Source organism: Pyrus communis, chromosome 2 (assembly GCF_963583255.1).
Source record: "Pyrus communis chromosome 2, drPyrComm1.1, whole genome shotgun sequence".
NCBI lineage: Eukaryota > Viridiplantae > Streptophyta > Magnoliopsida > Rosales > Rosaceae > Pyrus > Pyrus communis.
The window spans coordinates 11,362,118-11,386,270 of record NC_084804.1 but is presented as its reverse complement, the minus strand read 5'-3'; the positions used below and the strand labels follow the sequence as shown (position 1 = coordinate 11,386,270).

Genomic DNA, 24,153 nt, shown 5'->3' with positions numbered 1-24,153 from the left:
ATAAATACCGATTGAATGTAGTATTAGCAACACAAATTGCATTGTTTTATTTACATTCATCCTAATTTGACACGTGAACACAAATTTTTATTTTTCTATATTTACTCAAAATACAATGACAACCCTTGACCAATCAGAAAACCGGATTGTTTATTTATACGCAAGCAAGTACTGAAAAAGAAAAGAAAAAAGAAAAAAAAATAATTATACGCGCGGGCCTCTATTCCCTTCCAAAAAACCCCAAACAAACGTACTAAAACGACCTCGTTCTTAGATGCCCCAAGTCTTCACTGTCCTCGGTACTCACTCGAGCAGTAGTCGTCGCGCCCCGAGACTTCACCACCACTGACCATCTCTCTCTCTCTCTCTCCAACGCTCTCGCCTCTCGGTACTTTCCTCCTCTCGATCTGAAACCGTAGCGTCTTCCGGATCGCGTCCGTGCACGAATGTGCGAGTGAATTTGCGTATCTGAAGCTGTTGATTTGTTACTGTTGCAGGAATGGCTACCATAAGCCTCGGGTTATTTCTGGTGCTGGTTTTTGCGATTGCGATCTGCCATGCTGCTGCTTCTGTCTTCCAGCCGATCTCCGACTCTCACCGATCCGCGGCTTCGGAGCTCTTCGCGCCCGCCGATGGATCGTACGGGAGGTGAATTAAACCCCTAATTAAACCCTTGAAATGATCCGTCTGTTTGATTTTTTTATCGTATTTTCTGTTTCGTTCCCGAGGAAGTTAAAATGGCGTGGATGCATTTGGATGATCCAATTGAATAATTAAAACGGATTTGTTTCATTTTTATATGATGCCGCCTTCTGAGAGATTTGAAGTTAAAGTTTCTATTTTTTTCCCTGTATTTTACTTGTAATGCGCGGTTAGCTTTCAATTCTGGTGGAATTTGATTTCATTTGCACGATTAGAGTAATTTATTTGGATATTGGTTTCAAATTTGATTCTAATTATTCGATTTGGTAAATTGTTGACAGTTTAGAAGAGGCATATGAAGCCCTAAGATCGTTGGAGGTTCTTCGGATCAATAAGAAGTCCGATATACGCGCGGCTACTTGTCAGTCCGTTGTGGACAAACTTGGGTCATCGTCTTCTGCCCCAAAGGATTTGTTCTTTGCCTTAAAGGTTAACAGCATTTTGGATTGCGAGGTTAAAAATGAAGTCTTGGAGGTATTTGTTTAAGTTTTAGAACCCTTGCTTTGTTCTCAACATGAAATTAACTGCTTATGAGTTATGTGGAAGAATAATGAAGTGGGTGATTAATTCGTATTTCCTTGTCTAGGGCATTGCTTCAAGACTTAAAACTATTGTCAATAGTGCAAGTTCATTGCACGACTTCTACTACTCAGTCGGAAGCTTGGTACTTGTTAAGGTAAATTGTTGAAGAACTACCTTTTGGCTGCACTGTCCAACTCAGGTTTAGATCTTCTTTTTTGTTTGAGGTCTTAGTTTGACTGCAGATTCAACATGTATCAATGGTGATTTATGAAATAATATCAACTCTGAGGGAAGCAGACAAATATTTTGAATACTGTTACTATTTTAATTGATTTAACTATTGTGCAAGGGCCTCTCATTTGTGTTTTTTGAACCCCTACATCTATAGATTATGAACTATTTCCCTAAATTTTTTGCCTTTTTTCTTTCTTGCTGCAGGATCAAAGTTCTGAAGTCGATGTACTTCTTGCTGATGCTGGTGGAGTTTTCCATTCTATCAAGGTAGTTCCCACAACAATTAGTGGTTTTGTAGATGAAATAGTTTCAGTTTTTGCTATCTACAGGTGCTGGCAGAACTTGCTATGTCATATAATTCTTAGCATCTGGTCACAACGTTTTCTTGTAATGTCGATGGGGTGTTCTGATTCTGACCTCTCAATCAGTTCTCCACCACCCCCACCCGCCCCCCCCCCCCCCCCCCCCCCCCCCCCCCCCGCCCCCCGGCGGGTGGCTGTTTGCAGTCACTATTTCTTTTCACACCTAAAAGAAGAAAAATATTGCTTTTTTGAATGTTTGAACAGTCTCTCAGCCAGAGTGATGGAAGGTGGCGCTTCAGTTCTGATAATCCCGAGGCTAGTACCTATGCTGCTGGTAATGACTTTTCAGGAATTATTTATATGTTATGGCGTCTATTTTCTGATGGATAACTTTTTCTAATCAGTTGGTGATGTGAGTTGGAACTTTCCCTCAACACCCTAAATCTGCTCCCATGAGTTAAATCCTTGATCTTTATTCAACTAGAGGGGGATTAATAAGTGGCTTATACTCACTACTTGTTTTTCTCATCCCTCTTTCAGGTTTAGCGCTTGAAGCACTTTCTGGAGTTATCTCATTAGCATCTTCTGAAATTGATCAGTCTAAGGTAAAATAGCTTCCATGTGTGTGTTAATTTAAACTTGGATAAGCATTAAGCACCCATAATAAGCTTTAAATGTGTCTAAATTTAAACTTCAACCACTGTGGGCCATTTAAATATGGAGGAGAAAATTCCATGCTAATTTAACTTCTGTGGTTTTGGTCTGAATTGGGAATCTTCACTTACTGACCAAATCATTACCAATATCCGTGGACCTATTTTTTCTTTTCTTTTTAGCTTTTTAGTCAGATTCTGTAGATGTTATTAGTATTATATGATTCTGCTCTGTTATTGTTATTTTTTACCTTTTTTTAACATGCTTCTACTCTGTAATTCATTATCTGTTTTATTTGTTTGCTAATGTTCGATAATGTTGTCTATGGGCAGATTGATACATTGAAAAGTGATGTTTTGAAGCTTTTTGACAGCATTGAGAAATATGGTATGTGTACCTCTTTCTTTTTCTTTTTTTTTTTTTTTCCAGCAGATGTCTCCTTATAAGCTTATTATTTTTTTCTCCTTCACTTTCTTATGCTAGAACTTTTGGTGTTGTAGGTTTTAGGTTGTATGTAGTTTCTGTATTTTCATAATATATAGTAATCACATTTTACTAGGAGTTTGGTGCAGAAACTTTTGTGATGTTAGGTGGTAATTTGGGTCATTGTGCCTTTAATTGTATCTTTTGTCCAGGTTATCATGGTACTTTATATCTGTTATTTTAGTGGTACCCAAGCAAGTTTGGCATGATAGAGATGGTCTTGTTATCCTGCCTGCATTTTGATGTGTATACAGGCTGTTTGTTTCATTTTCATGAAACACCGTTTGACATTGAAATTTGATTGCACAACACAATCTTTCCTATGATTAAAACACATTTCTTCCGATCCTGCTTTCAGTTTGGTTTTGTCATTTAATTTTCTGGTACATCTGTTATTTATGTGAAATCATATACCTATGTTTTGTAGATGATGGGACCATTTACTTTGATGAAAAAGTTGTTGATCTGCGTGAGCATCAGAGTCCTCTTTCAACTACTGCATCAGTTGTTCGAGGATTGACAGCATTTGCAACTGTGACATCTGGAAACATAAAGGTGATTGGAAGCATACTCAATGGCGCTTTCTTTCCTGCTCTCCCATTGCAATGCAGTTTCTTTTTGGAGAACAATGGGGTTGGTATTATTTTCATACTAATGCTTTAGCTTAGAGTTTGCAGGTTCCAGGGGACAAGATATTGGGTCTGGCAAAATTCTTCCTTGGAGTTGGCATTCCTGGCAATGCTAAAGACTTCTTCAACCAAATAGATTCATTAGCTTCTTTGGAAAGCAATAAGCAAGTGCTAAACCTTTTTCTTTTATTGAATTGAATCCCCAATTATTTTGCATTTGTAACCGTGCAATGCAACATTTATTGTTGAATTTTCTTTTTTGTGCCCTAATTTGTGTTTTATTTCACTCTTTTCTGGTGCAGGGTTTCTATCCCACTGATATTATCACTTCCAGCTACAGTGCTTTCATTGACCAAGAAAGATCAGCTCCAGGTTTGTCAATTTATCAACACAACATTTCTTCTTTGAAACTGATTGCTGTGGGGTATTTTATATATATCTATATATGCACGACTGTGTTCTCTTCTATCTCCTAGGTTACTACCAAAAGAGATACCTTTTCTTTGATATACATATAAATGTCTATATATCTGTGTATATGTATTGTCTTGTGAAATCTTCACTGCTTACCTTTTCCCTCAAGCTGACTTTTTTGTTCTCTTGTTCAAACATAAAGTCCTGTACTAAGTTATGCTCATATTCGTTTATTGCTTTTAATTGACCTGCACAGAATCAATGTTAAATCAGCCTGCTGTGGATTGATTTTTTACTGAGGAAAAGATATAGTTACAAGTAATGTTGTTTATGTCAAATAATATACTTTGGTTTATTCGTGTGTTCTTTGCACCGCAAATTTTAATCAGGTGAAAGTGAATACCGTGCTTGGTTCAAGTGCACCACCTCTGACAGTTAAGTTGGTGAAAGCATTCAGTTCTGGTTCAAAAGCTGCTTCCAAAATTGCAAGCCAGGTAAGTAATAACTTTTTATTTTTCCGTTGTTTTCTTGGTGTATCTAGTTTATGCGCAATTCTTTAGTCTTAGACATTCTCCTATCTCATGATTAGTTTTGGATATCCTCCTCTCACAATTTTATTGCATGAATGGCCTTTGGTTCACTGCTTTATCATGTGTGTGACTTAGGAACTCAAGTTTGACAAAGAAAGTGGGTCCCATTTCTTGGACGTTTTGCCAGAAAGTGTCGATGTTGGAACTTACACATTTGTCTTTGAGGTACCTTTCTCTTTTTGGTTAGTTCTTTTGGACAAACTTCCATTTGGTCTCAATTTGTTCTGAGTTTACCAAATTTTTGTAGGTGGTTCTGCATGATTCTGAAGATAGTGATTCTGAAGAAGAAAAAGTTTATGCAACTGGAGGTTCTACTCAAGTACAGATATTTATCACAGGAGTTATCAAAATTGAAAATGCAGAGATTGCAGTACTTGATAGTGATATTGGGAGCATAGAAACCCAGAAAAAGTACGTACTCAAATTCTATTTGGTTTATGTTTCCTGCTTATATCATTTGTTCTTCTGAATTTTCATTTGCAAGTTGATGCTTGTAATCACATAGCCCATGTGGCTTTTTGTTATTATTTATAATTTTTTTCTTACAATTGTACATGGCCAAGGCCATGCTTATTCTTTTCTGAAATTTTCTGAAACATCTGAGTTACTTATATGTTGCCGATTTACCAGACTAGATTTTGCTGGAGAAAATACTGTCTCGCTATCAGCAAACCACCTCCAAAAGCTGCGTTTATCCTTTCAATTGACCACTCCTTCTGGGCATGCTTTTAAGCCTCATCAGGTTTGTAATTTTCTGTGTCTATTCTTGAGTAAATGCTCTCTATTCAGTTCTCTTAGGTGTTCGATGGGCCGCAGGTATTTCTTAAATTGACGCATGAGACCAAGGTTGAACATATCTTTGTGGTGGGCAGCTCTGGCCAAAAGTTTGAGAAAATACTGGTAAAGTTTCTTTGATTTCATCCTCAAACTTACGTATGGCTTCTTTTTTTTTTTTCTGCATAGATGCACTATGCATGTATGTTCTGATTTTTGCAAACATTCTATGTGGAGCCATTCAACGCTCTTTTGGAAAACTAGATCTTTTAGAGTTTTTTTTTTTAATTTATCTATTTAGGTGATACTGTGATAAACCCATGATTACTGTCTGAACACATGAATAATATAAAGGTGCAGTTTTCACCATCCTAGGTGAGGGATTTTACCCCATGGAGAGGTCTTTAATTTTTTGTTTTGATTGGTTTTGGTATCTTGTTACAGGATTTTCTTGGATTGGTTGAGAAGTTTTACTATCTGTCTGGTAGTTATGACATTCAATTAACTGTTGGCGATGCTGTAATGGTAAGCATGAGCTTTCCTCAAGTTTTTAAAATTGTTTCTGGTTTTTATTCTCCGATTGGCTAAGCAAACTTTTTTCCTTTACAGGAAAACTCTTTCTTACTGGCTATTGGCCAGATTGATTTGGATCTACCAGAAGCACCTGAGAAAGCCTCCCGCCCTCCTTCTCCGGCTGTTGATCCTTACTCAAAGTTTGGTCCCAAAGCTGAGATAGCCCATATCTTTAGGGTTCCAGAAAAGCGTCCTTCTCAGGAGCTATCTCTTGTTTTCTTGGGCCTTGTGCTTTTGCCATTGATTGGATTTTTGGTTGGGGTGAGTCTTTGTTAAGCGAATCCTTAATCTGTTGTCATTTGGCTCAGAAAATTAGTTACAGTTTATGCTCGTATCCCTCCCTTGGAAAGTCCAAGTCGGTTTGAGGTGATGAGTTTATAAACTGACATTCTCTAGAGTGCAAAAGGGCCAAAAGAGATGGTGGCTGTCAACATTCTTAAGTTCTTACCCATTTTGTATTTTTAATTAACCATGCTTTGTCGGAAACAGCTATTACGTTTGGGGGTGAATCTGAAGAACTTCCCTACTTCAGCAGTACCCGCCACCTTTGGTATCCTATTCCATGTTGGCATTGCTGCAGTTCTTTTGCTCTATGTGCTTTTCTGGTTGAAGGTATGCCATTCATTTGTGTTTACTTGCACTTTCAGTCGGGAAGGTTCCCATCTGCTTCATATCCCCAATGATCCTGACAACCTCATTTTTAAGCATTATAGGGTGACCTGTTATAGAACCGAAAAAATAACACTAAGATATATAGTAGGGCGAGTTTTCATGGTTCGATTTCAAAGATTCCATATTTTGTTCATAACATAGTGCACGCTAATTGAACACGATTTTGGCTTTTCAATGCAGTTTCTCAGGTAGCCATACAAAGTTGTTGGTTAAGTTTAGGCATACTAGTAAACGTCATTTTTGTTTCCTTGCACATGGATTAAGCTTTTCAAAGGATTCTCTGCTTACTTGTTTGTTCCATGTACAGTTGGATCTATTTACGACTCTCAAAACGCTTGGATTGTTGGGAGTTTTCTTGCTGTTTGTTGGACACCGGATTCTTTCCCACCTGGCCTCTACGTCATCCAAGTTGAAATCTGCTTGAATTGGAAATCAAGCAATCTCCCATTTGGAAAGATCAAAAGAATTTTCGGCCTTAAAAGAGATATCGAAAGGATGTGGAAATTTTCGTTTAGCGAACAGAGGGTGGGACTATTCAGAACAAATTTTGTAGGACTCTTTGTTACGTTATACCTTGCTTCTAACTTTAGAATTTTATTTACCCGTAAATCATATTATTGAAAGAGAAAGTTGTACCTACGGGACGGGCTTGATCTTTCACATCATTAGTATAACTTTGACGTATCAAGGGTACATAACTTTGCAAGGAACTGCATCAGTTTACATCTGTACTCTTTCGTGACTCGTAGTCGAATTTAAGCCACTTGAGGGGCGTTCTAGCATTTCCTCAAGGGTTCTTGAACAAGCATGAATGAGCTATATTTGTAAATCTTGAAAAGGACCTGAAAACACAAGGTGCCTTTCCTTCTCACTCTGGCTTTTCCATGCCTCTGAAATGTTTTTCGGCAGGATCGATAATGATTCGGTTCTCTAGTTCTGATCATTTTATACAAACGATATTCTATTTTAAACTAATCTGAACTGCATGATGGAATTTTGAACTCGAGCGCATAGGGAAAAACAAGCTATACTTTTCCGTTTTAGTTTTCATATATACTGCTAAAGATTACAGATTCAATCCTCTCATGGGCAGATGGAATGCGCCTCCACCTTTCTCCAATCAATAGCAGAAAGTGACTATCTTACAATTTCCCAATGAATTATAAATAGAACGTAGGATCTGTTCTGATCAATTAGAGGAACAAAGAAAATTGGAAAAGCTGAGAAGAAAAATGCAACATGACCAAATGCAACAAAATTATAAATAAACCCAGCACCACCTTAAGCCCTGTGAAATGCCGGGATCATATCGCGTTATTCTACATTTCTAAAGCTCTCGCTCGTACGCCAAATCTTTTTCTGGATAATAAACACCACATCATCATCTAGCTCGGAGCCTCCCTCCGCATCAGCGGTTGCCACTGCTTCCCAGTGCAACGCCTTCATGTATTTGTTTATGAACTCCACCACCTTCCGCTTATCCCGCACAATGATGAAACCCTTGGGCCTCAGGATGCGATCCATCTCAATCAACAAATCAACGCCGCTGCATTCTTTCCTTTCAATGTCGGAGAAGACAGTCCAAGCGTGAAGTAGATCGTAAGTTCGTGGGTAGGTTGAGTAGGCTTCACACCTGTCACAAGTTGCACCAAACAAATATATCAGTATTTGATGCAATGTTACAATAGCAAAGAAAGTTGATATCATGTTTTTACATCATGAACTTTGCCTAATGCAATACAACGAAAGGTTTTGCTCGTTCCCGATATTGAAAGTAAGCCTGAGATCTTGCCTAGTAACATTTTAAGCGTAATAGAAAATCTATATTTGGCAGCATAACTATATAGGTGGGAATTTCTCATTCTAAACACCAACGACCATCAACAGTTCAAGGTTCTACAAGTTTCTAATTGAACTCTTACATTGGTTAATTTGCCTAACCACCAGTGAGTGCCATCCTCAGCGTCATCTTTCTGTTTGTCCCAATCATATGGGGATTGATTCTCAAAAAAAAAAACAAAAAAGCAAATTAACTCATAAAGATTGTTCAACGTACCAGTTGTGTACTGAGCCTATCAGTCCTCTGTCGTATATTATTTTAAGTGTGTTAGGTCCATCTTCTGGCACCACATTCATAACCCAAACATCTTTGTTCTTCAAAGCCCCTGCAAATGAACCTAGGTTTGCCTTCATGTCCATCACATTCCTTATTGTGTCGGAACTAATCTTTGGGCTCAAAAGATTCCAGTAATTTTCAACTCTGTGATGCCAAACTTCCTGCACCACATTAATACTGTCATACACCAAGTATTTGTATGTTTGTAATCTTAAATGGCGAATATTACCCCGGCAGAGAAGGGGAAAAAAATGCAGTCTGTTTTAAGAATTACCATGTCCTTCTCAAATATATCACTGGAGTAGCCGAAATCACCAAGACGAGGAGGAGGTGCAGTCAATCGAGCAGGCCAAGGAGCTAAACCACTTCCTCTTGCTCTATGGTTTTCTGAAAATAACAGACCAACAAATATAAGTGCTTTTGTCAACTCTCAATGCTATTTAGATACTGCAGAAGTATTAGCAATCTATATTTCCAGGTGCGTCCATTTTCTAGATTAATAATTCTCAAAATTAAATTAACTCAAATCAACAATGTGATCAACTTAAAAAAGGGTTCTGGCATGTTAATTTGAGATTGCTCAAGGTGACTACCAAAGCACAGAAATATAAAAATTATTTAGAAAATGAAGGAAATAGTACTCACGCTCAGAGTATGGTGTGATACAAGCCTCCATTTTCACATTATAGACAGCATCTGGATCATCATCAGACCTGCAGAGGGGTGGTTGAGTACCAGGGGGTCTTTCCATGTAACAATCATTAGTCAGCGGCTTGACCCAAATAACAGTTTGGTTCCTTTTAGAAGCTATTTTCCAGCACATCCGTTCCACAAGGGCACTCATCGCTTTCCAAATTCTAAGATCCTCTTCATCCTGTGCGTATGCTTCAGGAGATGAGTAGGCAAAATAACCTCCTGGTCTAAGTACCCTATCTAACTCAAGGAGAAGTATCCCATCCCTTTGAAGCCAATCGATCCTACAGCGAGAACAATGTGCCAGTTCAAAAGATCTACTTGGGTACGGGAGTCTCTTGGTCCCCAAAACACCAAGATACGCAGGAATTCCTCTCTCCAATGCAAACTGGATCTGATTTTGATGAACATCATTAGGTGCCAAGGACATTGTGATAATATCAGAAGAAAGCAGGTATCCTCCAAAACTAGCAACACCACAACCAACATCAAGGACCGTTCGGAGCCTTCCTCCATTATTCAAAATGTCGTTAGAAAAGTTGAGCATCTGCCAATCCAAACCAAGAAAAGTCAGTGCTTTAATCATGAAAAAAAAGAAGACATATTTACTAGCTTTCTACTAACTAATTATTTTTGCCTCCACTGTCAAGGGCCACTGACTTACATTAGCCATTGATGCGATGTACTTGTCAGCTCCATAATGGAAGTGAGTACCTCCTCCAGGAAATCCAATCTTTTCACCTTTGACAACCATCCACTTTTGGTCAGACTTCTCAGTCGCAAGGTGCGTATGAGGTATATTTGCTTTCCACACCTCGTCTCGGCTTTTAGGCCACTTAATTGGGATCTATAGCATAAAAACATCAGAAAACTTCATACTATAATTCAAGAGAAGTTCTAGTACAAAGTTCCATTTTATGTATAGACTTAAGCAGGATCTCACCTTATATCCAGGAGGAGGTGGAATCAAACAGTTAAATCGCCTTTCAGGCACTGGGCAATGTCTCTCGTAATGCTCCATCACAGACAGATCCAACTTCAACCTTGTTTCATAAATAAGGTTTCTGTCTAAGCAAGGAATCAGTTCTGAATGTCTATCATCACAAACCTTCATCATTGAAAAATACTTATATTAGCCTTAAAAATAGATAACCCAGATGAATTACTCATAAGTATACTATGAAGTGAAACGACATAGTAAATGTTAGCCAAGGCAACTCACCGGTATGCTCTTCAATATAACACCATCCTCTTCATCTTCACCAAGTTTGGGAGGTGATTCGTCAACATCTTCATCCGCACCCAAGTAAGTAGAACCAAATTTTCTTATCTTACTGCCATACTCGAGACCGGAGGAACCATTTTTCTTAGAATACAAGTAAAGGAGACCACAAATGATCACCAAAACAAGAACTGAGGTGACCAAACGTTTCTTTGGGATCCCGTCAGCCCTTCCCCGTGACATTTTGACAAACCAACACAGCAATCACCCTTCTACTTCGACTTCAACATGCAGAGTTCAAAATAAAGCTCCAGTTTCACTCCAGAACGACGATCGGTGGATGTCTCACTTCAGAAACAGCTTCAATCACCAAAACGCGATTAAACTAGTTAGTTCCATAGAATACAGATACAATGGCAGTAAGTAAAGAAAATGATCCGCGATACTACGAATTCAAACATCGAAAATTAACATATAAAATTAAGACCATTCAACTCATCACTTCAAGTAAACCAAATGAAATATCTATTCGGCTCTACTTTATTTCCCTTCTATGAAGGAAGCAACCTTATAACTCAATTTAGTATAATCGCAAGATTCACAACAAAGAAATCCTAATCCAGTCAATATTATACGATAAAGGAAAAGTTATTAACTTGTGATTTAAGATATACTTTAATGCCATTAATTAAAATAGAAAAGGAAAACCAGAAACTAACAGCTAAAAGCTAGTGTAAGAAACTCATAAACCAAACCAAAGCAAGTGAAACAAGTACAAAAGCAACAAAAATTCAATCCCAGCAATATAAAGCGAATTCAAATCTGACCCAGTTCCTTCAAAGAGGAACAAATCTGGAAAAAAAAGTACCACTATCTGATTTCTCTATGCGGCTTAAATGTCTGAAATAAATGGCATATAAAAACGATTAGCACCAATACAAAGCGTGAGAATGAAGAGGAAGGAGGGTAAAATCGGAAGCGAGAAACACAAGTTAACAGACGCAAAAGCACCGACAGTCGACAGTTGACATGTATATAATAAATGGGAGACCTTCAAGTTCAACAAACAAGAATTGACAGAGATTGATACAACCCAGCTCGTGAAATCTAAAAAATCGTCGCAGTGTTCATTCCCAGAGCTGGAAAGTGCCGATTTGAAATTGCCCAGATGAAAATTCATGGAAAAACAGCAAAAAAAAATCAGATCTTTTTGGATGAAGACTCAAAAATTGCACATGGGCAGTGGGAAACAGAGTGAGTGAGTGCGATTGGAGAGTCGGGACCGATCGGAACCGTTAGATGTGGGCTCGTTTTTCGATGAGGATTGAGCAGAGGACGTACCTGGTTGCAATGGATTTTTCCCAAAGGAGCAAGAGAGAGTGAGAGAGAGAGAGAGAGAGATGGGGTCCTTCTTATGAATGATGAGTGGGAAGCATAAATGGGGAAACAAAAGAATATTGAACAAGGGTATGGGATTTGAGAATTTGACTCTGTCTGGGAGAGAGATCTATTGGAGTAATAAACAAAGAGGGAGATCCACAGACCACAGAAGAGGGAGAGAGAAGAGAGACGGTGAGGGTGAAAGCACACTACAGATCGACGTTGTCATTTGTAGGGACGGGACCCCCTGAATACGCGGGATCAACACGTCACATTACGATATGGTCCGTGTGGTACTGTACAGTCTGTACTTCACTTAGCTACATGTTTAAATTGGATTCTTGTCGAAAGCGAATTTAAACGGAAATAGATCATCTTCAGATCATTTCCTCCTAATTCATCAAGTTCGAGAATCCAGACCATTGAAATTTGATCCAACGATTAAAGTTATTATAACTTTTAAAGTGGGTTCCTGTTTGTAATCGTTTGATCAAATTTTAATGGTTCGAATCCCCCAACTTCGGATTCCTTTTCAATTTAAATCATATTATTGTTAACTCATTGTGAAGTTAAGTTCATCTCTTTCATTTTCATAAACGACATCAATCGTTTGAAAAAAAAAAAAAAAAAAAAAAAAAAAAACCACTTCACATGTAATGTTAGATTTTCGCTCATGAAAGTGAAAGCCCTTGCTTTTTTGCTTGCTCTTTGACAAATCATCGGTGGCTGGCAAGAGGGATTGGAAAACGGTGTGTGTGTCAAGACTCAAGTGGCAATATTTTAAATGGGAAGTTGATTGATGGCGTAAATGATAAATCGAGACTTTCACCCAATTCATATGTTTATTTATCAGAAAATGTCACCGACATTATCTTTTTAAACTATGTATTATAAATATAGTTTATAAAGAGAGTCACTATAATAATTTGTATTGAAATTATGAATTATGCTTTATCACAGCGAAAAACAGTTATGCACATATAATTTTGTGCATATTTCATCTTCACCGATTCTTCTTTTTTAAATAATTAATTATCTAATTCATAAATTTTATCACTCGACTAAAAAAATTAATATACTATAAGCACCCCACTCAAAATCCCAATCGAACAATATATCATTTATCATGAAAACTTTTCTCGTATTGTGTATAGATTTCATTAAAATGAAGTGGGTTTGGTAATTTACCAAGAAACTAAAGTTGGTAGGTAATTTACCATCAAGCTTAAGTGGTAGGATTATCAATTGATATTTTCATGTATGACATGATTATGAAATTAGAATTCACCGCAACTTTATCTTAATACCCTTAACTATTAGGCAATGTTTGGTACGTAGACATGACGGAATGGAATGGAAAGTTATCTTTCATCAGAAATTCAATGTTTCAACTTTCTCTCTCTAAATCGGTGTGCTTAAACATAATTGCTATTAGGGCTAGGTTCGGTTCTTAGCGATTTGGTTTTTTCCTAAAACCGAAACTGAACCAAAATTTTGAAATTTTGGTTCGGTTCAATTTTTTTCAATTTTTCTCGGTTCGGTTTTTTTTCAATTCAGTTTTTTCGGTTCGGTTTCGGTTTTTTTTTCTTTTTTTTCTTCCTTCAAAATTTAAAAAAAAAAAAAAAAAAATTGGAAATATGAAAGTTCACATTCAAAGTCACTTCTTCAGAGTCATCCACATGAAAGCCTACAAGTATGAAATCAATTTTACACATCTACATTTGACATAAAAGGAAAGATATGTCATTTGAGAAGTGGTACTGCTATCATAACCTTAGACTATATTCAACAACAAAACCACGATGAGAATCCAAAGTTTAAGTCTTCCAAGTTCCAACTAGAATCATCAATCAAGTCTTCCAATTTCCAAAGTCCAAATTTAAATAAACATCAAAGTTTAAGTCTTCAAAAAGTCCAAATTTAAAATAAACATCACACAAGTCAAATAAACCTTCAAGGTTTCACCATTTCATGTCTTGGCACAAATAAAATCTTTCAAGTCCTCAAGCTCAACGCTTAGACGGCCTAGGAGGCAACATAGCACCTTTGTTTGAGTTTCCACTTGCCATTTCTACATACAAATAAAAAATGAAACAACATGATGTAAAGCAAGCATGCAACTTAGCATGTAATTAAAATAGTCTAACAAAACCAAATGCAATAAGTAAAATTACATTTCTCAACTTCTTCACAAAATTCAATCTCCTCAATGGTTGGCTCATGATGTAATGCTACATGAATTGACCTAAGCCAATTTTGTGTACATATCAAAGCTTCCACCATTTTTGGACTCAAAGAACTACGATATGGATCAATTATTCATCCACTTGTGCTAAACGAGGATTCTGAAGCAATGGTTGATACGGGAATAGCTAAAATCTCTTTTGCAACTCGTGCCAAAATAGGATACTTAGAAAGCCCATTCACCCTCCACCAATTCAAGATATCAAAGTTTGCCTCTTCTTCCCCTTCATTAGGATCCGAAAGATACCTATCCAAATCATTGTGCATAATACGGGCTCTCTTTGCTTTTCTCATTTCACTTTTCTCCTTCAACTTTCTTTCAATCTCTGTCATGTTTGATAAAGGATCTCCACTTGTAGTTGCCGATTGAGAACTACCACCAATACTTGTGCTTTGTTGTGTATCAAAAGACAACTCTTCATGAATCTTGTAAAGATCAAACAACAAATTTTTCACCGCATTGGTTGCAATTTCAACTTTTTCTCATCCTCGCCATATAGTATCTCATAATAATCAACCACCTTCTCCAATTTATGGCGAGGATCAAGCACAAGTGCAATAAAAACATATTGATTCATATTATCAATTGAACATCAATATTTGTCATATTTTTCTTGCATCAACATGGAGATCATAGACAAGAATTCATTATCTTTGTTTTTAAGAAGGAGACTTTTGATCTTAAACAAATCACCAAAAGTAGTATGAATTGTTGGAGTATTGGAACAACACACTTCTAAAGTGACTTCATAGAAAGGTCTCAAAAATGATGCAAATATTCTCGCCTCACTCCCATCATGAGTCGAAGGTGGCCCCTCCGTTATGTTATCATGATTTTCTCTAGTAAAGTAAGGAAGGTAATGACCATCATCTACTTTCAACCTATCAAAAACCATCTTGAACTTCAAAGCCGATTCTAACATTAAAAATGTGGAATTCCACCTAGCAGGAACATCTAAAATCACAAGCCATTTGCTTTCTATTCTCACTTTCTCAACACACCTTTTAAAGCTCTCCAACCTTTGAGGGGAAGATCTTACATACCTAACCGCATTACGAATGCTTTGTATGGCGGTATTCAACATCTTTATCCCATCATTCACCATCAAATTAAGAATATGAGCAACATACCACATGTACAAATATTTTCTATCATGCAAAAGTGCATTAGGAATCCCCCATCCATTTATTCGGTGCACTGAATCCCTTAAGCCGGAATCATTTGCCAAAGCATTGTCAACCGTAATAGTTAACACCTTCTCTATGCCCCACTCCACCAAACACTCCTCCAAAAGTTGAGCAATGGATTCTTCTTTATGATTTGGAATGACACAAAAGTTCAAAATCTTTTTATGTAACATCCAATCATCATCAATAAAATGAGCGGTGAGAACCATGTAATTTATTTGTTGAATAGAAGTCCATGTATCCGTTGTTAGATACACCCTAAATGTCTTCAACTGACTTTTCAATTTCTCATTTTCGGAGTAAAATAAGCCAAGTACATCTTTAGTTATTGTCTTACGACTAGGTACTTTCCACAAAGGACATGCATGCATGCAAAAATGACGAAAATCATCTCCTTCGACGAAAGAAAAAGGTAACTCATCTATAATTATCATCTCAACACAAGCCTTAGTAACTTCCACTAGAGAAAAACCAATAGCTTTCAACTTATCTTTTGTGCCGGCAAAGGATAAGATCTTTTGCCTATTTGCGGCAAATATTTCCTTATTATGACCATAGCTCCTACATCTAGCTAAGTGACTTCTTATGCTAGTTGTACCATTTTTATCCGTATCAGCCATATACGATTTGTTGCAATACTTGCACACCCCTTTAACTCTACCTCCCTCAATTATCCTATCAAAATGCTCCCAAATTGTAGATCTTGAATGACTTTTTCGTGAATCCAAGAGAGTGTCTTCTTTACTTACTAGATCACTTGAGCCACCTTGTTTTGGAGTTGCATCGGATAAATTTGTGGATCCACCATGAGTAAGAGGAGTTTGTTGAGTTGCCACCATGGGGGGTTGAGGTGGAGTTGATTCACCAACAATGTCCTTAAAAAATTAGAGTAAGAATCATTACAATTAATTATTAAATAAATTGAGACATAAGAACCATAGAGAAAATATAGAGATGACAACTTACTTGCGATGGAGTAGAAGTAGATGAGTTTATTTTTTCACAGGAGCTATGTGATGATCTCATTGAGTTTGAGCTTAAGCTCGAGGCCTTTGATGTACTTGACTTCATCTATAAGATACAAAACATATAATAAGCAAAGGTACGATGCACATGCAAAAGCTACGAATGCACATAATAAACCGAAGGTACGATGCACATGCAAAACTTGTGAGATTGTTTTGAGCCGGAGTGGTTATTTAATACCCTAGCTATTGATGTAAACATTTATGTCCGTATCTAATAATATTCTTCTTTGAGAAAAAAAAAAGGTAAAATGTAAATACAACTTTTATATCTTAAATTTACATTTCTTTATTATAATTTTTTAAATAATTCAAAACTTGAAATATATATTCTGGAGCATCATTAAAAAATTGCGGTACAAAAATATAAGTTGCCAATTGCACAAGTCCCATTCCTTAGCTGCGCATTGACGTCAAATTTAATTGATGAAGGTGTATAAGAATTTGTGCATGTATTAAAGAAAGCAGAGGGAGAGATTGAGGCACAAAGACATTGCAGTGTAGAACCAATATCAGATCATTAGGCATATTAACAGAAATATCAGATACTGGCACCTGGCGGGATTTTTCTTTCTTATTAACAGAAATATCAGATCATTAGGCATTAACAAACAGAGGCACAAAGACATTGCAGTGCAGAACCAATGAATACCCGAAACAAATTGCAGTGCAGAACTAATGAATACCTCAACGAATAGTCTAGAAATGAAATTACCCAATGTTTATAGCATACCCAATAGAAATGTCTAAAAAATCTATTGCAATGCATACCCAAAATTACATATTAGAACCAATGTTTATAACCAAAATTAGAAATGTCTGAATAAGGTTACACAAAGTCTATTGCAGTGCATGCATACCCAATGTTTATAAACCAAAATTAAAACAATGGTTATAGCAATATAGCATACCCAATAAAAATGTCTACAGATTAGAACCAATGAAATAAAAAAAAAAAAAAAAAAAAAAATCTGCACAACGCATCATAGTTCATAGTAGGGTGAATGGGTGAGAAACTAACCTTGCAAATAAGGGAATTTGTGGGTCAAGACTGAAGACTCGAAACGGCAAGAGGAAGTCGTGGGTCATGCGCGGGTCACGGGTCACGGGGGTGAGAGACTGAGAGTAAGATGGCGTCGTGTCGGCGAGATGTGCGAGACAGGTCGCAGGTCGCAGGTCGCTGGAAAAGAAGAAGACGAAGCCGAAGAGCGGCGGAGCTGGCAAGGAGATGGTCAATTTAACCTAGTTACGCTATCATTTATAAAAATAAAATAAAAAGTGACATTTTGATTATGGTCAATTTAACAGTTAGTCGTAACTAAAAGTGCTTAGTTCTTTGCTCGTTCTTGTAGTGACATTTGTGGGAAGAACCGATTGGTTCTTCAATGAATGCGGATATTAAATTTCTTTGGAAGGCTATTTGGCGAGCTAAGGTCCCAGGTAAGGTTAAAATTTGTATTTGGTGAGGTTGTTGGAATGCATTGCCCTCCAAGGTGAATTTGCGAAGGCGGATTGTATGTTTTGTGATAAAGGTCCAGAGACAATCTAGCATGCTCTAGTGTATTCTGTTGAAGGAGAAATTTTTCCAAGTGCCGGGAACACCATGACACATGGTGTTTCCTCACCCATTAGGATTTAGTTTTATTTATTTATTGAAATATAAAATTGAAGGATATCTAAGATGTCAAATCCTAATGTGTGAGGGAACACCATGTGTCATGGTGTTCCCGGCACTTGGAAAAATTTCTCCTGTTGAAGATATATAAACAATTTGTGATAAATTTATTTATGCTAATAATAAATGTGAATAAATAATTAATAGAGTATGAACAAAACAAAATAATATTAAACAGACAAATTGAAGATCGAGGCTTGCATATCGCAATGTTCTTGAAACAGAAATTTCATCCCTACTCAATACTTGTAGTTCTATGGACGTCTGCTTTATCAGGATTCAACAATCTAAGTAAGAATTCTAGCACTAGAAAACTTAACTTCTGGTGAATTTCTTTGTGGTTCTCTCAGCAAGAATGTTTGGGATTGTAGAAGAAGAATTTGATTTTTCTATGTTTTAAATGTCATGCATATGGATGTATATATAATAGGTTTCTGTCAGTTCGCAACATGTATGAGAATGAGATGTGTCTGTTGGGAGACATCTTCTCAGAGGGGTGCTTTGCTATCTGCATTCTTTTATCACTTATGACTTCATCTAAAAAGATGGGTATGCTGATATAAAAAATAATTAATTAATTAAATTCGAAATTAATTAAAAATAATTAGTTAAAGACTTTAATTATTAGAGCTCGAGCCCCAAAATCCAGGGTCCATTTTTGATAATTAAATATATATTAATTATTAATTAAACAATACACCTCAAAGCTCATATCTAGGGTTGAACTCAATTTATGTCCATCACTTCAATTACTTTCTAGAAGTGAGAGAACATTTTGGTAGTGATTAATGTGGGATAATGAAATTTCTACTCAAAATTTCCAACATATTCATCCGTTGCAGAGTATTGAAGAACGTTTACTTGGGTGGTTGTCACATTTGGTGAAGTTGTTATCAAGGGAGATCTTTGATTTGATTTTAGATATGATGTGGCATATTTGGAAGGCTCGGAATGAATTTTTATGGAAGGGAGTGGCATTGCCACTGGCGAAAATTCAACTTCAAGCTCAAGCATGGCTGCTTGAATATAAGAAATGGAATGAGGTAAAGCCTAAGTCTATCCCAGCCGAAGTTCAGAGATGGAAGTGGCCTGAGGAAGGTAGGATTAAATGTAATTTCGGTGGTGCTTGGGATGAAATGGGGGATGTGGGAGGCGTTGGGATGGTGGTTAGGAATGTGGAAGGGAATTCTTAGCAGCTTCTGCATTTAAGTTCGATGGCATCACAACGCCGTTACTGGCCGAGGTGACAGCTGCTCGGGAAGCAGCTTTGTTTCTGCAACAATGGCCCGCTGCAAATGTGGAGATGGAGGGGGATGCCCTTATGGTTGTTTCGGCAATCCGGCAATCCAACTCAAGGTCACGGCCAATAATGGTCCTTTTGGACACCTACACGGAGGATTCTACAAAATGTTGGACAATGGAAGACTACTTTCGTCCCAAGGGATGCCAATAAAGTGGCTCATCGCCTATCTAGATTAGGCCTAACTTTAGCTCACCCGTGTCTTAGTTTGAGGATCCTCCTGATGTAATTTTAGATCTTTTATTAGAGGGTAATATTAGCCGTTAAGTTGTTAGGTACATGATGCCTTTTTTTCGTTCGACCGGGTTGAAATCTCCGACAAGATTTTTATCAAAGCCCGTTTATGCCCCTGTTTGTACATTTTATTCCCTATTCAATAAATATCGTACGACTTGAAAAAAAAAAAAAAAAACAGTTTGTCATATGGCGCGAGGTTAAAACAGTCAAAAAAAGAAAAAACCGAACCTTAGGTCATCTCCAACCGAAGGCTGGCCGTTTAGCCCTCTGCCCTTCAAGAAATTAATATTTTAATGAACAATATATGACCATATTTGCCTCTATCTCCAACCGAGGGTCAAAGGGCCATAGAGCTCGTTTTAGCTTTGTCACAAAAAACTGTCTCCAAAGGAGGGCCAAAAGGTCAAACATAATTTATTATTTAAATTTAAAAACCTATAACAACTTACATTTAAAAACTACAACTTATATTCAAAAACTACAAATTAAATTCATAAAAAAAAAAATTGGCCCAAAAAAAAAAATGAGTCCAACGGTAATTAACCGTTGTATTTGAAATTTTGGCTTACCATTCCTGTCGGATATAACCGATATGAATAATGAAAATTTTGGCCTGATCTGGAGCTGGCTACCTTGGGCCAACTGATTGGCCCTTTGGCCTTTTTTTGTCCAGTGGGGTCCACGAGAGCCAGCTGGTTGACCCTGTGACTTTTTTGTCCCACGAGCTCTTTGGCCTAATTCTCGATTGAAGACGATTTTCGAATTATTTTCGACCCTAACAATGTTAGGTTGGAGATGAGCTTACGAACCTTCTTCCAATGGACATAACATAAGCAGGCACGCCAACAAGCTTCAGACTTTACGCAAACCCCCAAAATTAGACAAATTCGATTTAGGGTTTTTTTTGTAATTTTCCCCAAATCCCCAAATCGAATCCCAAATCCTACCCATAAGCAGAAAGATGGCGAATATTTCAGATTCTTTGAAAGGTAAAAAACGCCCGCGAGAGACAGACACTGAAGCCCCAACCGGCGATTTCGATCAGATTCTGTCACTAGGTATTTAAAAGGAATGAAAATTTATATAATTTACACTTTTAATTGATGATTTTCGGTATATGAATATCTGGGAAATGTTTTATTGCATTTGGGTAGTTAATATTAATCAGAAATTTTAATTTTTGGGGAAATGCAGAGGAAAATCTTACATTCAGCGACACGTTGGTGGCGCTTCGGATAATGCGAGCTCAGTTTCCGAACAACGAAAAGGTTAGGATTGTAAATTTCTTATTTTGACATGATTATTTTTTCAAGTTTCAGAGTTCACAAGCTGCTGAGTTGATTGAATAGTTGTGAATTTGTTGTTGTTTTTCTTGTTTCCCGAGTGTTTGATACTGTTCATAGTAGTGGTTAGTCAGTTATATTCGTTGGGGGTAATTTTATTTTTGTTTGATTTATTCGAGCGATATTATAATCCAATATACAGGGGATTCGAACTTGGGTATAGAGGGGGAGCATACTGCTTTAGCCAGCTTGGCTAGGTTTAAGATAATTTTATTTATGTTTTCTGAATACGGTTAGTTTGATTCATGCCTTTTGTTCAGGTAACAGTTCAGCCTTTCATTTTGCGGTCACAGCTGTATAGCAGTGTGGAGGATCGAACACAAGTGGACCGGGATCTAGAGGTCTGTGAGAACTTGAAAGAAGATAACTGGAAATGTGTTTGAATACATATTTAATCTGTGTTTTCTGACAAGAGTTAATTATGTTGCTGTGAACCCCTTTTGCTCATGAATTGAATCAGTGGTCTTAGTTATTGATCAGAACATATGGAAGTTATTCTAAAATTTGTCATATATTTGTATTTTTTAGGGAGAACATGTGATTCCCAAGTTTAAAGTGGACACCTTTTTTTTTTTTTTTTCTTCTTTTATCTTCAGCAACGGTAGTATTTGATTCGAGGTGCTTGGAACAATGTCGCTTTAAGATAGTTGGCACCTCCGGCGTTAAGGAGTTTCTTATGACTAATCTTGGTTACTTTTTATTTTCTTGTGCAGACTCTAAAAAGAGAGAAAGTGCTACGGGTTTTTAAATTAAATACTGGACAAGACGATCATGCAATAATGTTTGTGGATGACTATTTTCGCCAGGTTTGTTTACATGAGTTTTTAGATGATTATTCAGAAGCATGATTGCATTTTATCATATATTTTCTAAGTTAGATGGAAAAAGTTGATGAACTTCTTCTGTCTGTATATATATGTAGATGGAAAACGTTGTGAAAAGATTCGAAGAAAAGGACGAAGATATTGTTGAAGTTTTTAAGTGGTTTAAATCACACGTTATTGATTGCAAGCTCGAACCCAGTATTGGACATCAAGATCTTGTGAGTGATTGGAATATCAAACTACCTGGAACTTGTATTTGTTTTCATCTCTGTTTATTGCTTTTTTTTTTTTTTACCCTTAAAATAGTGCTGTATCGATGTACTTCTCCGAGTTGAAGGGTTCTTTTAAGGCACTTTAACGTGCTAAAACAAGATAATGATTGAACAAGTCACTCTTTAGATACTATACAATAAATTACAATCCAACTGAAAAATTGTTTGCCACAGTGTACATTATTATCTGGTGGAGGAAAGGTGAAGGATGAACACATCTCCCTTTTGATCAATTCTAGCCTTCTGGTAAGCGAACTTTTACTTATTCATTAGTATATTATGTTGCAGCTGTTTTAATTCCCTCATTGATTATGGTACATTCTGTGGTAATGTTGTCTGCTTAGTCGGAAACTAGTGAAATGGTTTACACTAAACATGATTTGATTATATCTTTCCTCTTAAGGTTTATTATGCAGCTCCTTTTATAGGGAATGCTTCCCCATAGTTCTGTTTATCGGGTTCCTTTTGAATATCTTTTATGATGTCCAGCTTTCTAACTATGGAATCTACTTCTAGACTCGGCAACTTATTGATCCAAACGTTTACTGGTTTGCAATTCCAAATATTGGTTCAGTACTAAAAGGACTCTCTCAGGTATATAATCAATTTCTCACTGTATATTTGTAGATTAAATTCACTGAAGACATACATGTATCTTTTGCAATTTGTACCTCATGTAAAAGTTAAGGTATTTATCCGACTGGAAGTTTTCACCCTTGATATAAGGTTAACTTTGTATATTTGTAGATTAAATTCACTGAAGATATATATGCATCTTTTGCAATTTATACCTCATGTAAAAGTCAAGGTTTTTATCCGACTGGAAGTTTTCACCTTTGATGTAAGGTTAACTTTGTAAACTCTTAGGCTGGTAGATTAGAGACATAGCATTTGGTACATGAGTATTGGATGTTAGCTTCCATGGCCATTCAACACTTAGGGAGATTGAGTTTTATCTGGCATTTTCCTGCAAATTTTTAAGTTTGAACAGGAAAATTGTCCAAATTTTGAATCTAGTGTTCTCTTTGTTCAGGGAAGAAAGGAAGTTCTCTCTCTTCTAAACCGGAGGAGATACAAAGAAATGATGATGGCCCCTTTAGAGAAGAAGGCTCTTCGATTTTCTCCGCTTGATATGAGATTTCACCTCCGTGATCTGATTGGCTCAGGTCATCTCAAAACTTCCAAGACACCGACAGGCTTAGTTGTTCGAGTCTCAAAAGATTGAAGAAAAAGGAATAATAGGAGCAGCCCCGTTGATTCATAAGATTGTTGTGCTTCTTTTGGCTGTCTATCTTATTATAGGTACAGTAATGCAGGCTTTGAAGTGATTGCCTTACAGCGCCGAATATATGTTCTACTGGTTACATGACCAGAATTTTTGCAGGTCATCCGATGTGGACGAACAAAGACATCGTATCAGCAAACCGACCCAACCCAAGAGCCTAAGCATAAAGGATAGAAGATCTGCTAGGTCTTGCTTTATTCCTTTTAATCTGTTATTTCTTCAGTTCTACAGCATCCATGTGAATTCATGCTTAATTCATCTCCTCTGATTTGATTATCGATATTCTGTAATACGTCATACTTGAAAGCACAGTAGGTTACTGCAATACCGTAGAACACACCAGGAGCTCCTTTTGTTACACATCTCGCTGCTATTACCGAACTACTACCTACGATGCTTTATCCCAGTAGTTCTATTCTTTAAAGCTCCGGAGAGCTATATTTTCAGCAAACCTCAATCGAACATCGGCATCATATTCTCCATGGAATTCCACCATAAACCACTGCAATGCCGCCACCATCCCAAGCCTTGCATATCTCTGGTGACGCTTGAGGCCAAATAGAACCACCAGGTTTGTAAGTCAATTTGTTCGGGAAGAAAAGGCCGCGCCGTGCCTCTCTGAATCCTCAACGTGCTTATTCAGTTTTCACCAAAACCTCATCTTTCTTCAGAGTATGTGGGATGTCGAGGCAGCGGAGCTGTCACAGATGATCTGAAAGCACCTGGTCCGACTTCGAGATACAACAGTTGGCGACATACTCCATCAGTTTAATATTTCAAGTAGTTTAACATGCTAGACT

The 24,153-nt window shown here is 37.1% G+C and overlaps 3 protein-coding genes across 7 annotated transcripts; 2 read left to right on the top strand and 1 right to left on the bottom strand.

Annotated features, from left to right (window-relative positions):
- Window positions 1-233: 233 nt before the first annotated feature.
- Window positions 234-7,280, top strand: LOC137725924 (dolichyl-diphosphooligosaccharide--protein glycosyltransferase subunit 2-like). Of its 2 annotated transcripts, none has more exons than XM_068464766.1 (20): window positions 234-388; window positions 498-648; window positions 984-1,176; window positions 1,289-1,378; window positions 1,663-1,725; window positions 2,025-2,094; window positions 2,301-2,365; window positions 2,747-2,801; window positions 3,325-3,452; window positions 3,575-3,690; window positions 3,829-3,898; window positions 4,330-4,434; window positions 4,606-4,695; window positions 4,778-4,941; window positions 5,161-5,272; window positions 5,347-5,430; window positions 5,749-5,829; window positions 5,914-6,138; window positions 6,367-6,489; window positions 6,857-7,280. In XM_068464766.1, exons 2-20 carry the CDS (start codon window positions 500-502, stop codon window positions 6,971-6,973), a joined length of 2,100 nt encoding a protein of 699 aa, XP_068320867.1. In that variant the 5' UTR covers window positions 234-388; window positions 498-499; the 3' UTR covers window positions 6,974-7,280. The 2 variants fall into 2 exon arrangements, with proteins under 2 accessions (XP_068320867.1, XP_068320866.1); XM_068464765.1 differs by having other exon boundaries at window positions 3,566-3,690.
- A 403-nt stretch (window positions 7,281-7,683) lies between these two features.
- Window positions 7,684-12,165, bottom strand: LOC137725926 (probable methyltransferase PMT3). Of its 2 annotated transcripts, none has more exons than XM_068464767.1 (8): window positions 11,922-12,165; window positions 10,581-10,940; window positions 10,302-10,466; window positions 10,023-10,205; window positions 9,311-9,905; window positions 8,940-9,052; window positions 8,606-8,826; window positions 7,684-8,182 (listed from the first exon to the last, which is right to left on the bottom strand). In XM_068464767.1, exons 2-8 carry the CDS (start codon window positions 10,821-10,823, stop codon window positions 7,864-7,866), a joined length of 1,839 nt encoding a protein of 612 aa, XP_068320868.1. In that variant the 5' UTR covers window positions 10,824-10,940; window positions 11,922-12,165; the 3' UTR covers window positions 7,684-7,863. The 2 variants fall into 2 exon arrangements, with proteins under 2 accessions (XP_068320868.1, XP_068320869.1); XM_068464768.1 differs by lacking the exon at window positions 11,922-12,165 and adding an exon at window positions 11,632-11,873.
- Window positions 12,166-20,424: 8,259 nt separating this feature from the next.
- On the top strand, window positions 20,425-23,713 carry LOC137726128 (uncharacterized). 3 transcript variants are annotated; one of them, XR_011067594.1, is made up of 9 exons: window positions 20,425-20,687; window positions 20,824-20,897; window positions 21,233-21,313; window positions 21,686-21,778; window positions 21,895-22,014; window positions 22,243-22,314; window positions 22,585-22,662; window positions 23,102-23,370; window positions 23,453-23,713. XR_011067594.1 is itself a non-coding variant. In XM_068465003.1 (8 exons), exons 1-8 carry the CDS (start codon window positions 20,591-20,593, stop codon window positions 23,291-23,293), a joined length of 807 nt encoding a protein of 268 aa, XP_068321104.1. In that variant the 5' UTR covers window positions 20,425-20,590; the 3' UTR covers window positions 23,294-23,713. The 3 variants fall into 3 exon arrangements, 1 of the variants encoding a protein (XP_068321104.1); XR_011067595.1 differs by lacking the exon at window positions 23,453-23,713 and having other exon boundaries at window positions 22,558-22,662; window positions 23,102-23,172; XM_068465003.1 differs by having other exon boundaries at window positions 23,102-23,713.
- The last annotated feature ends 440 nt before the right edge of the window (window positions 23,714-24,153 follow it).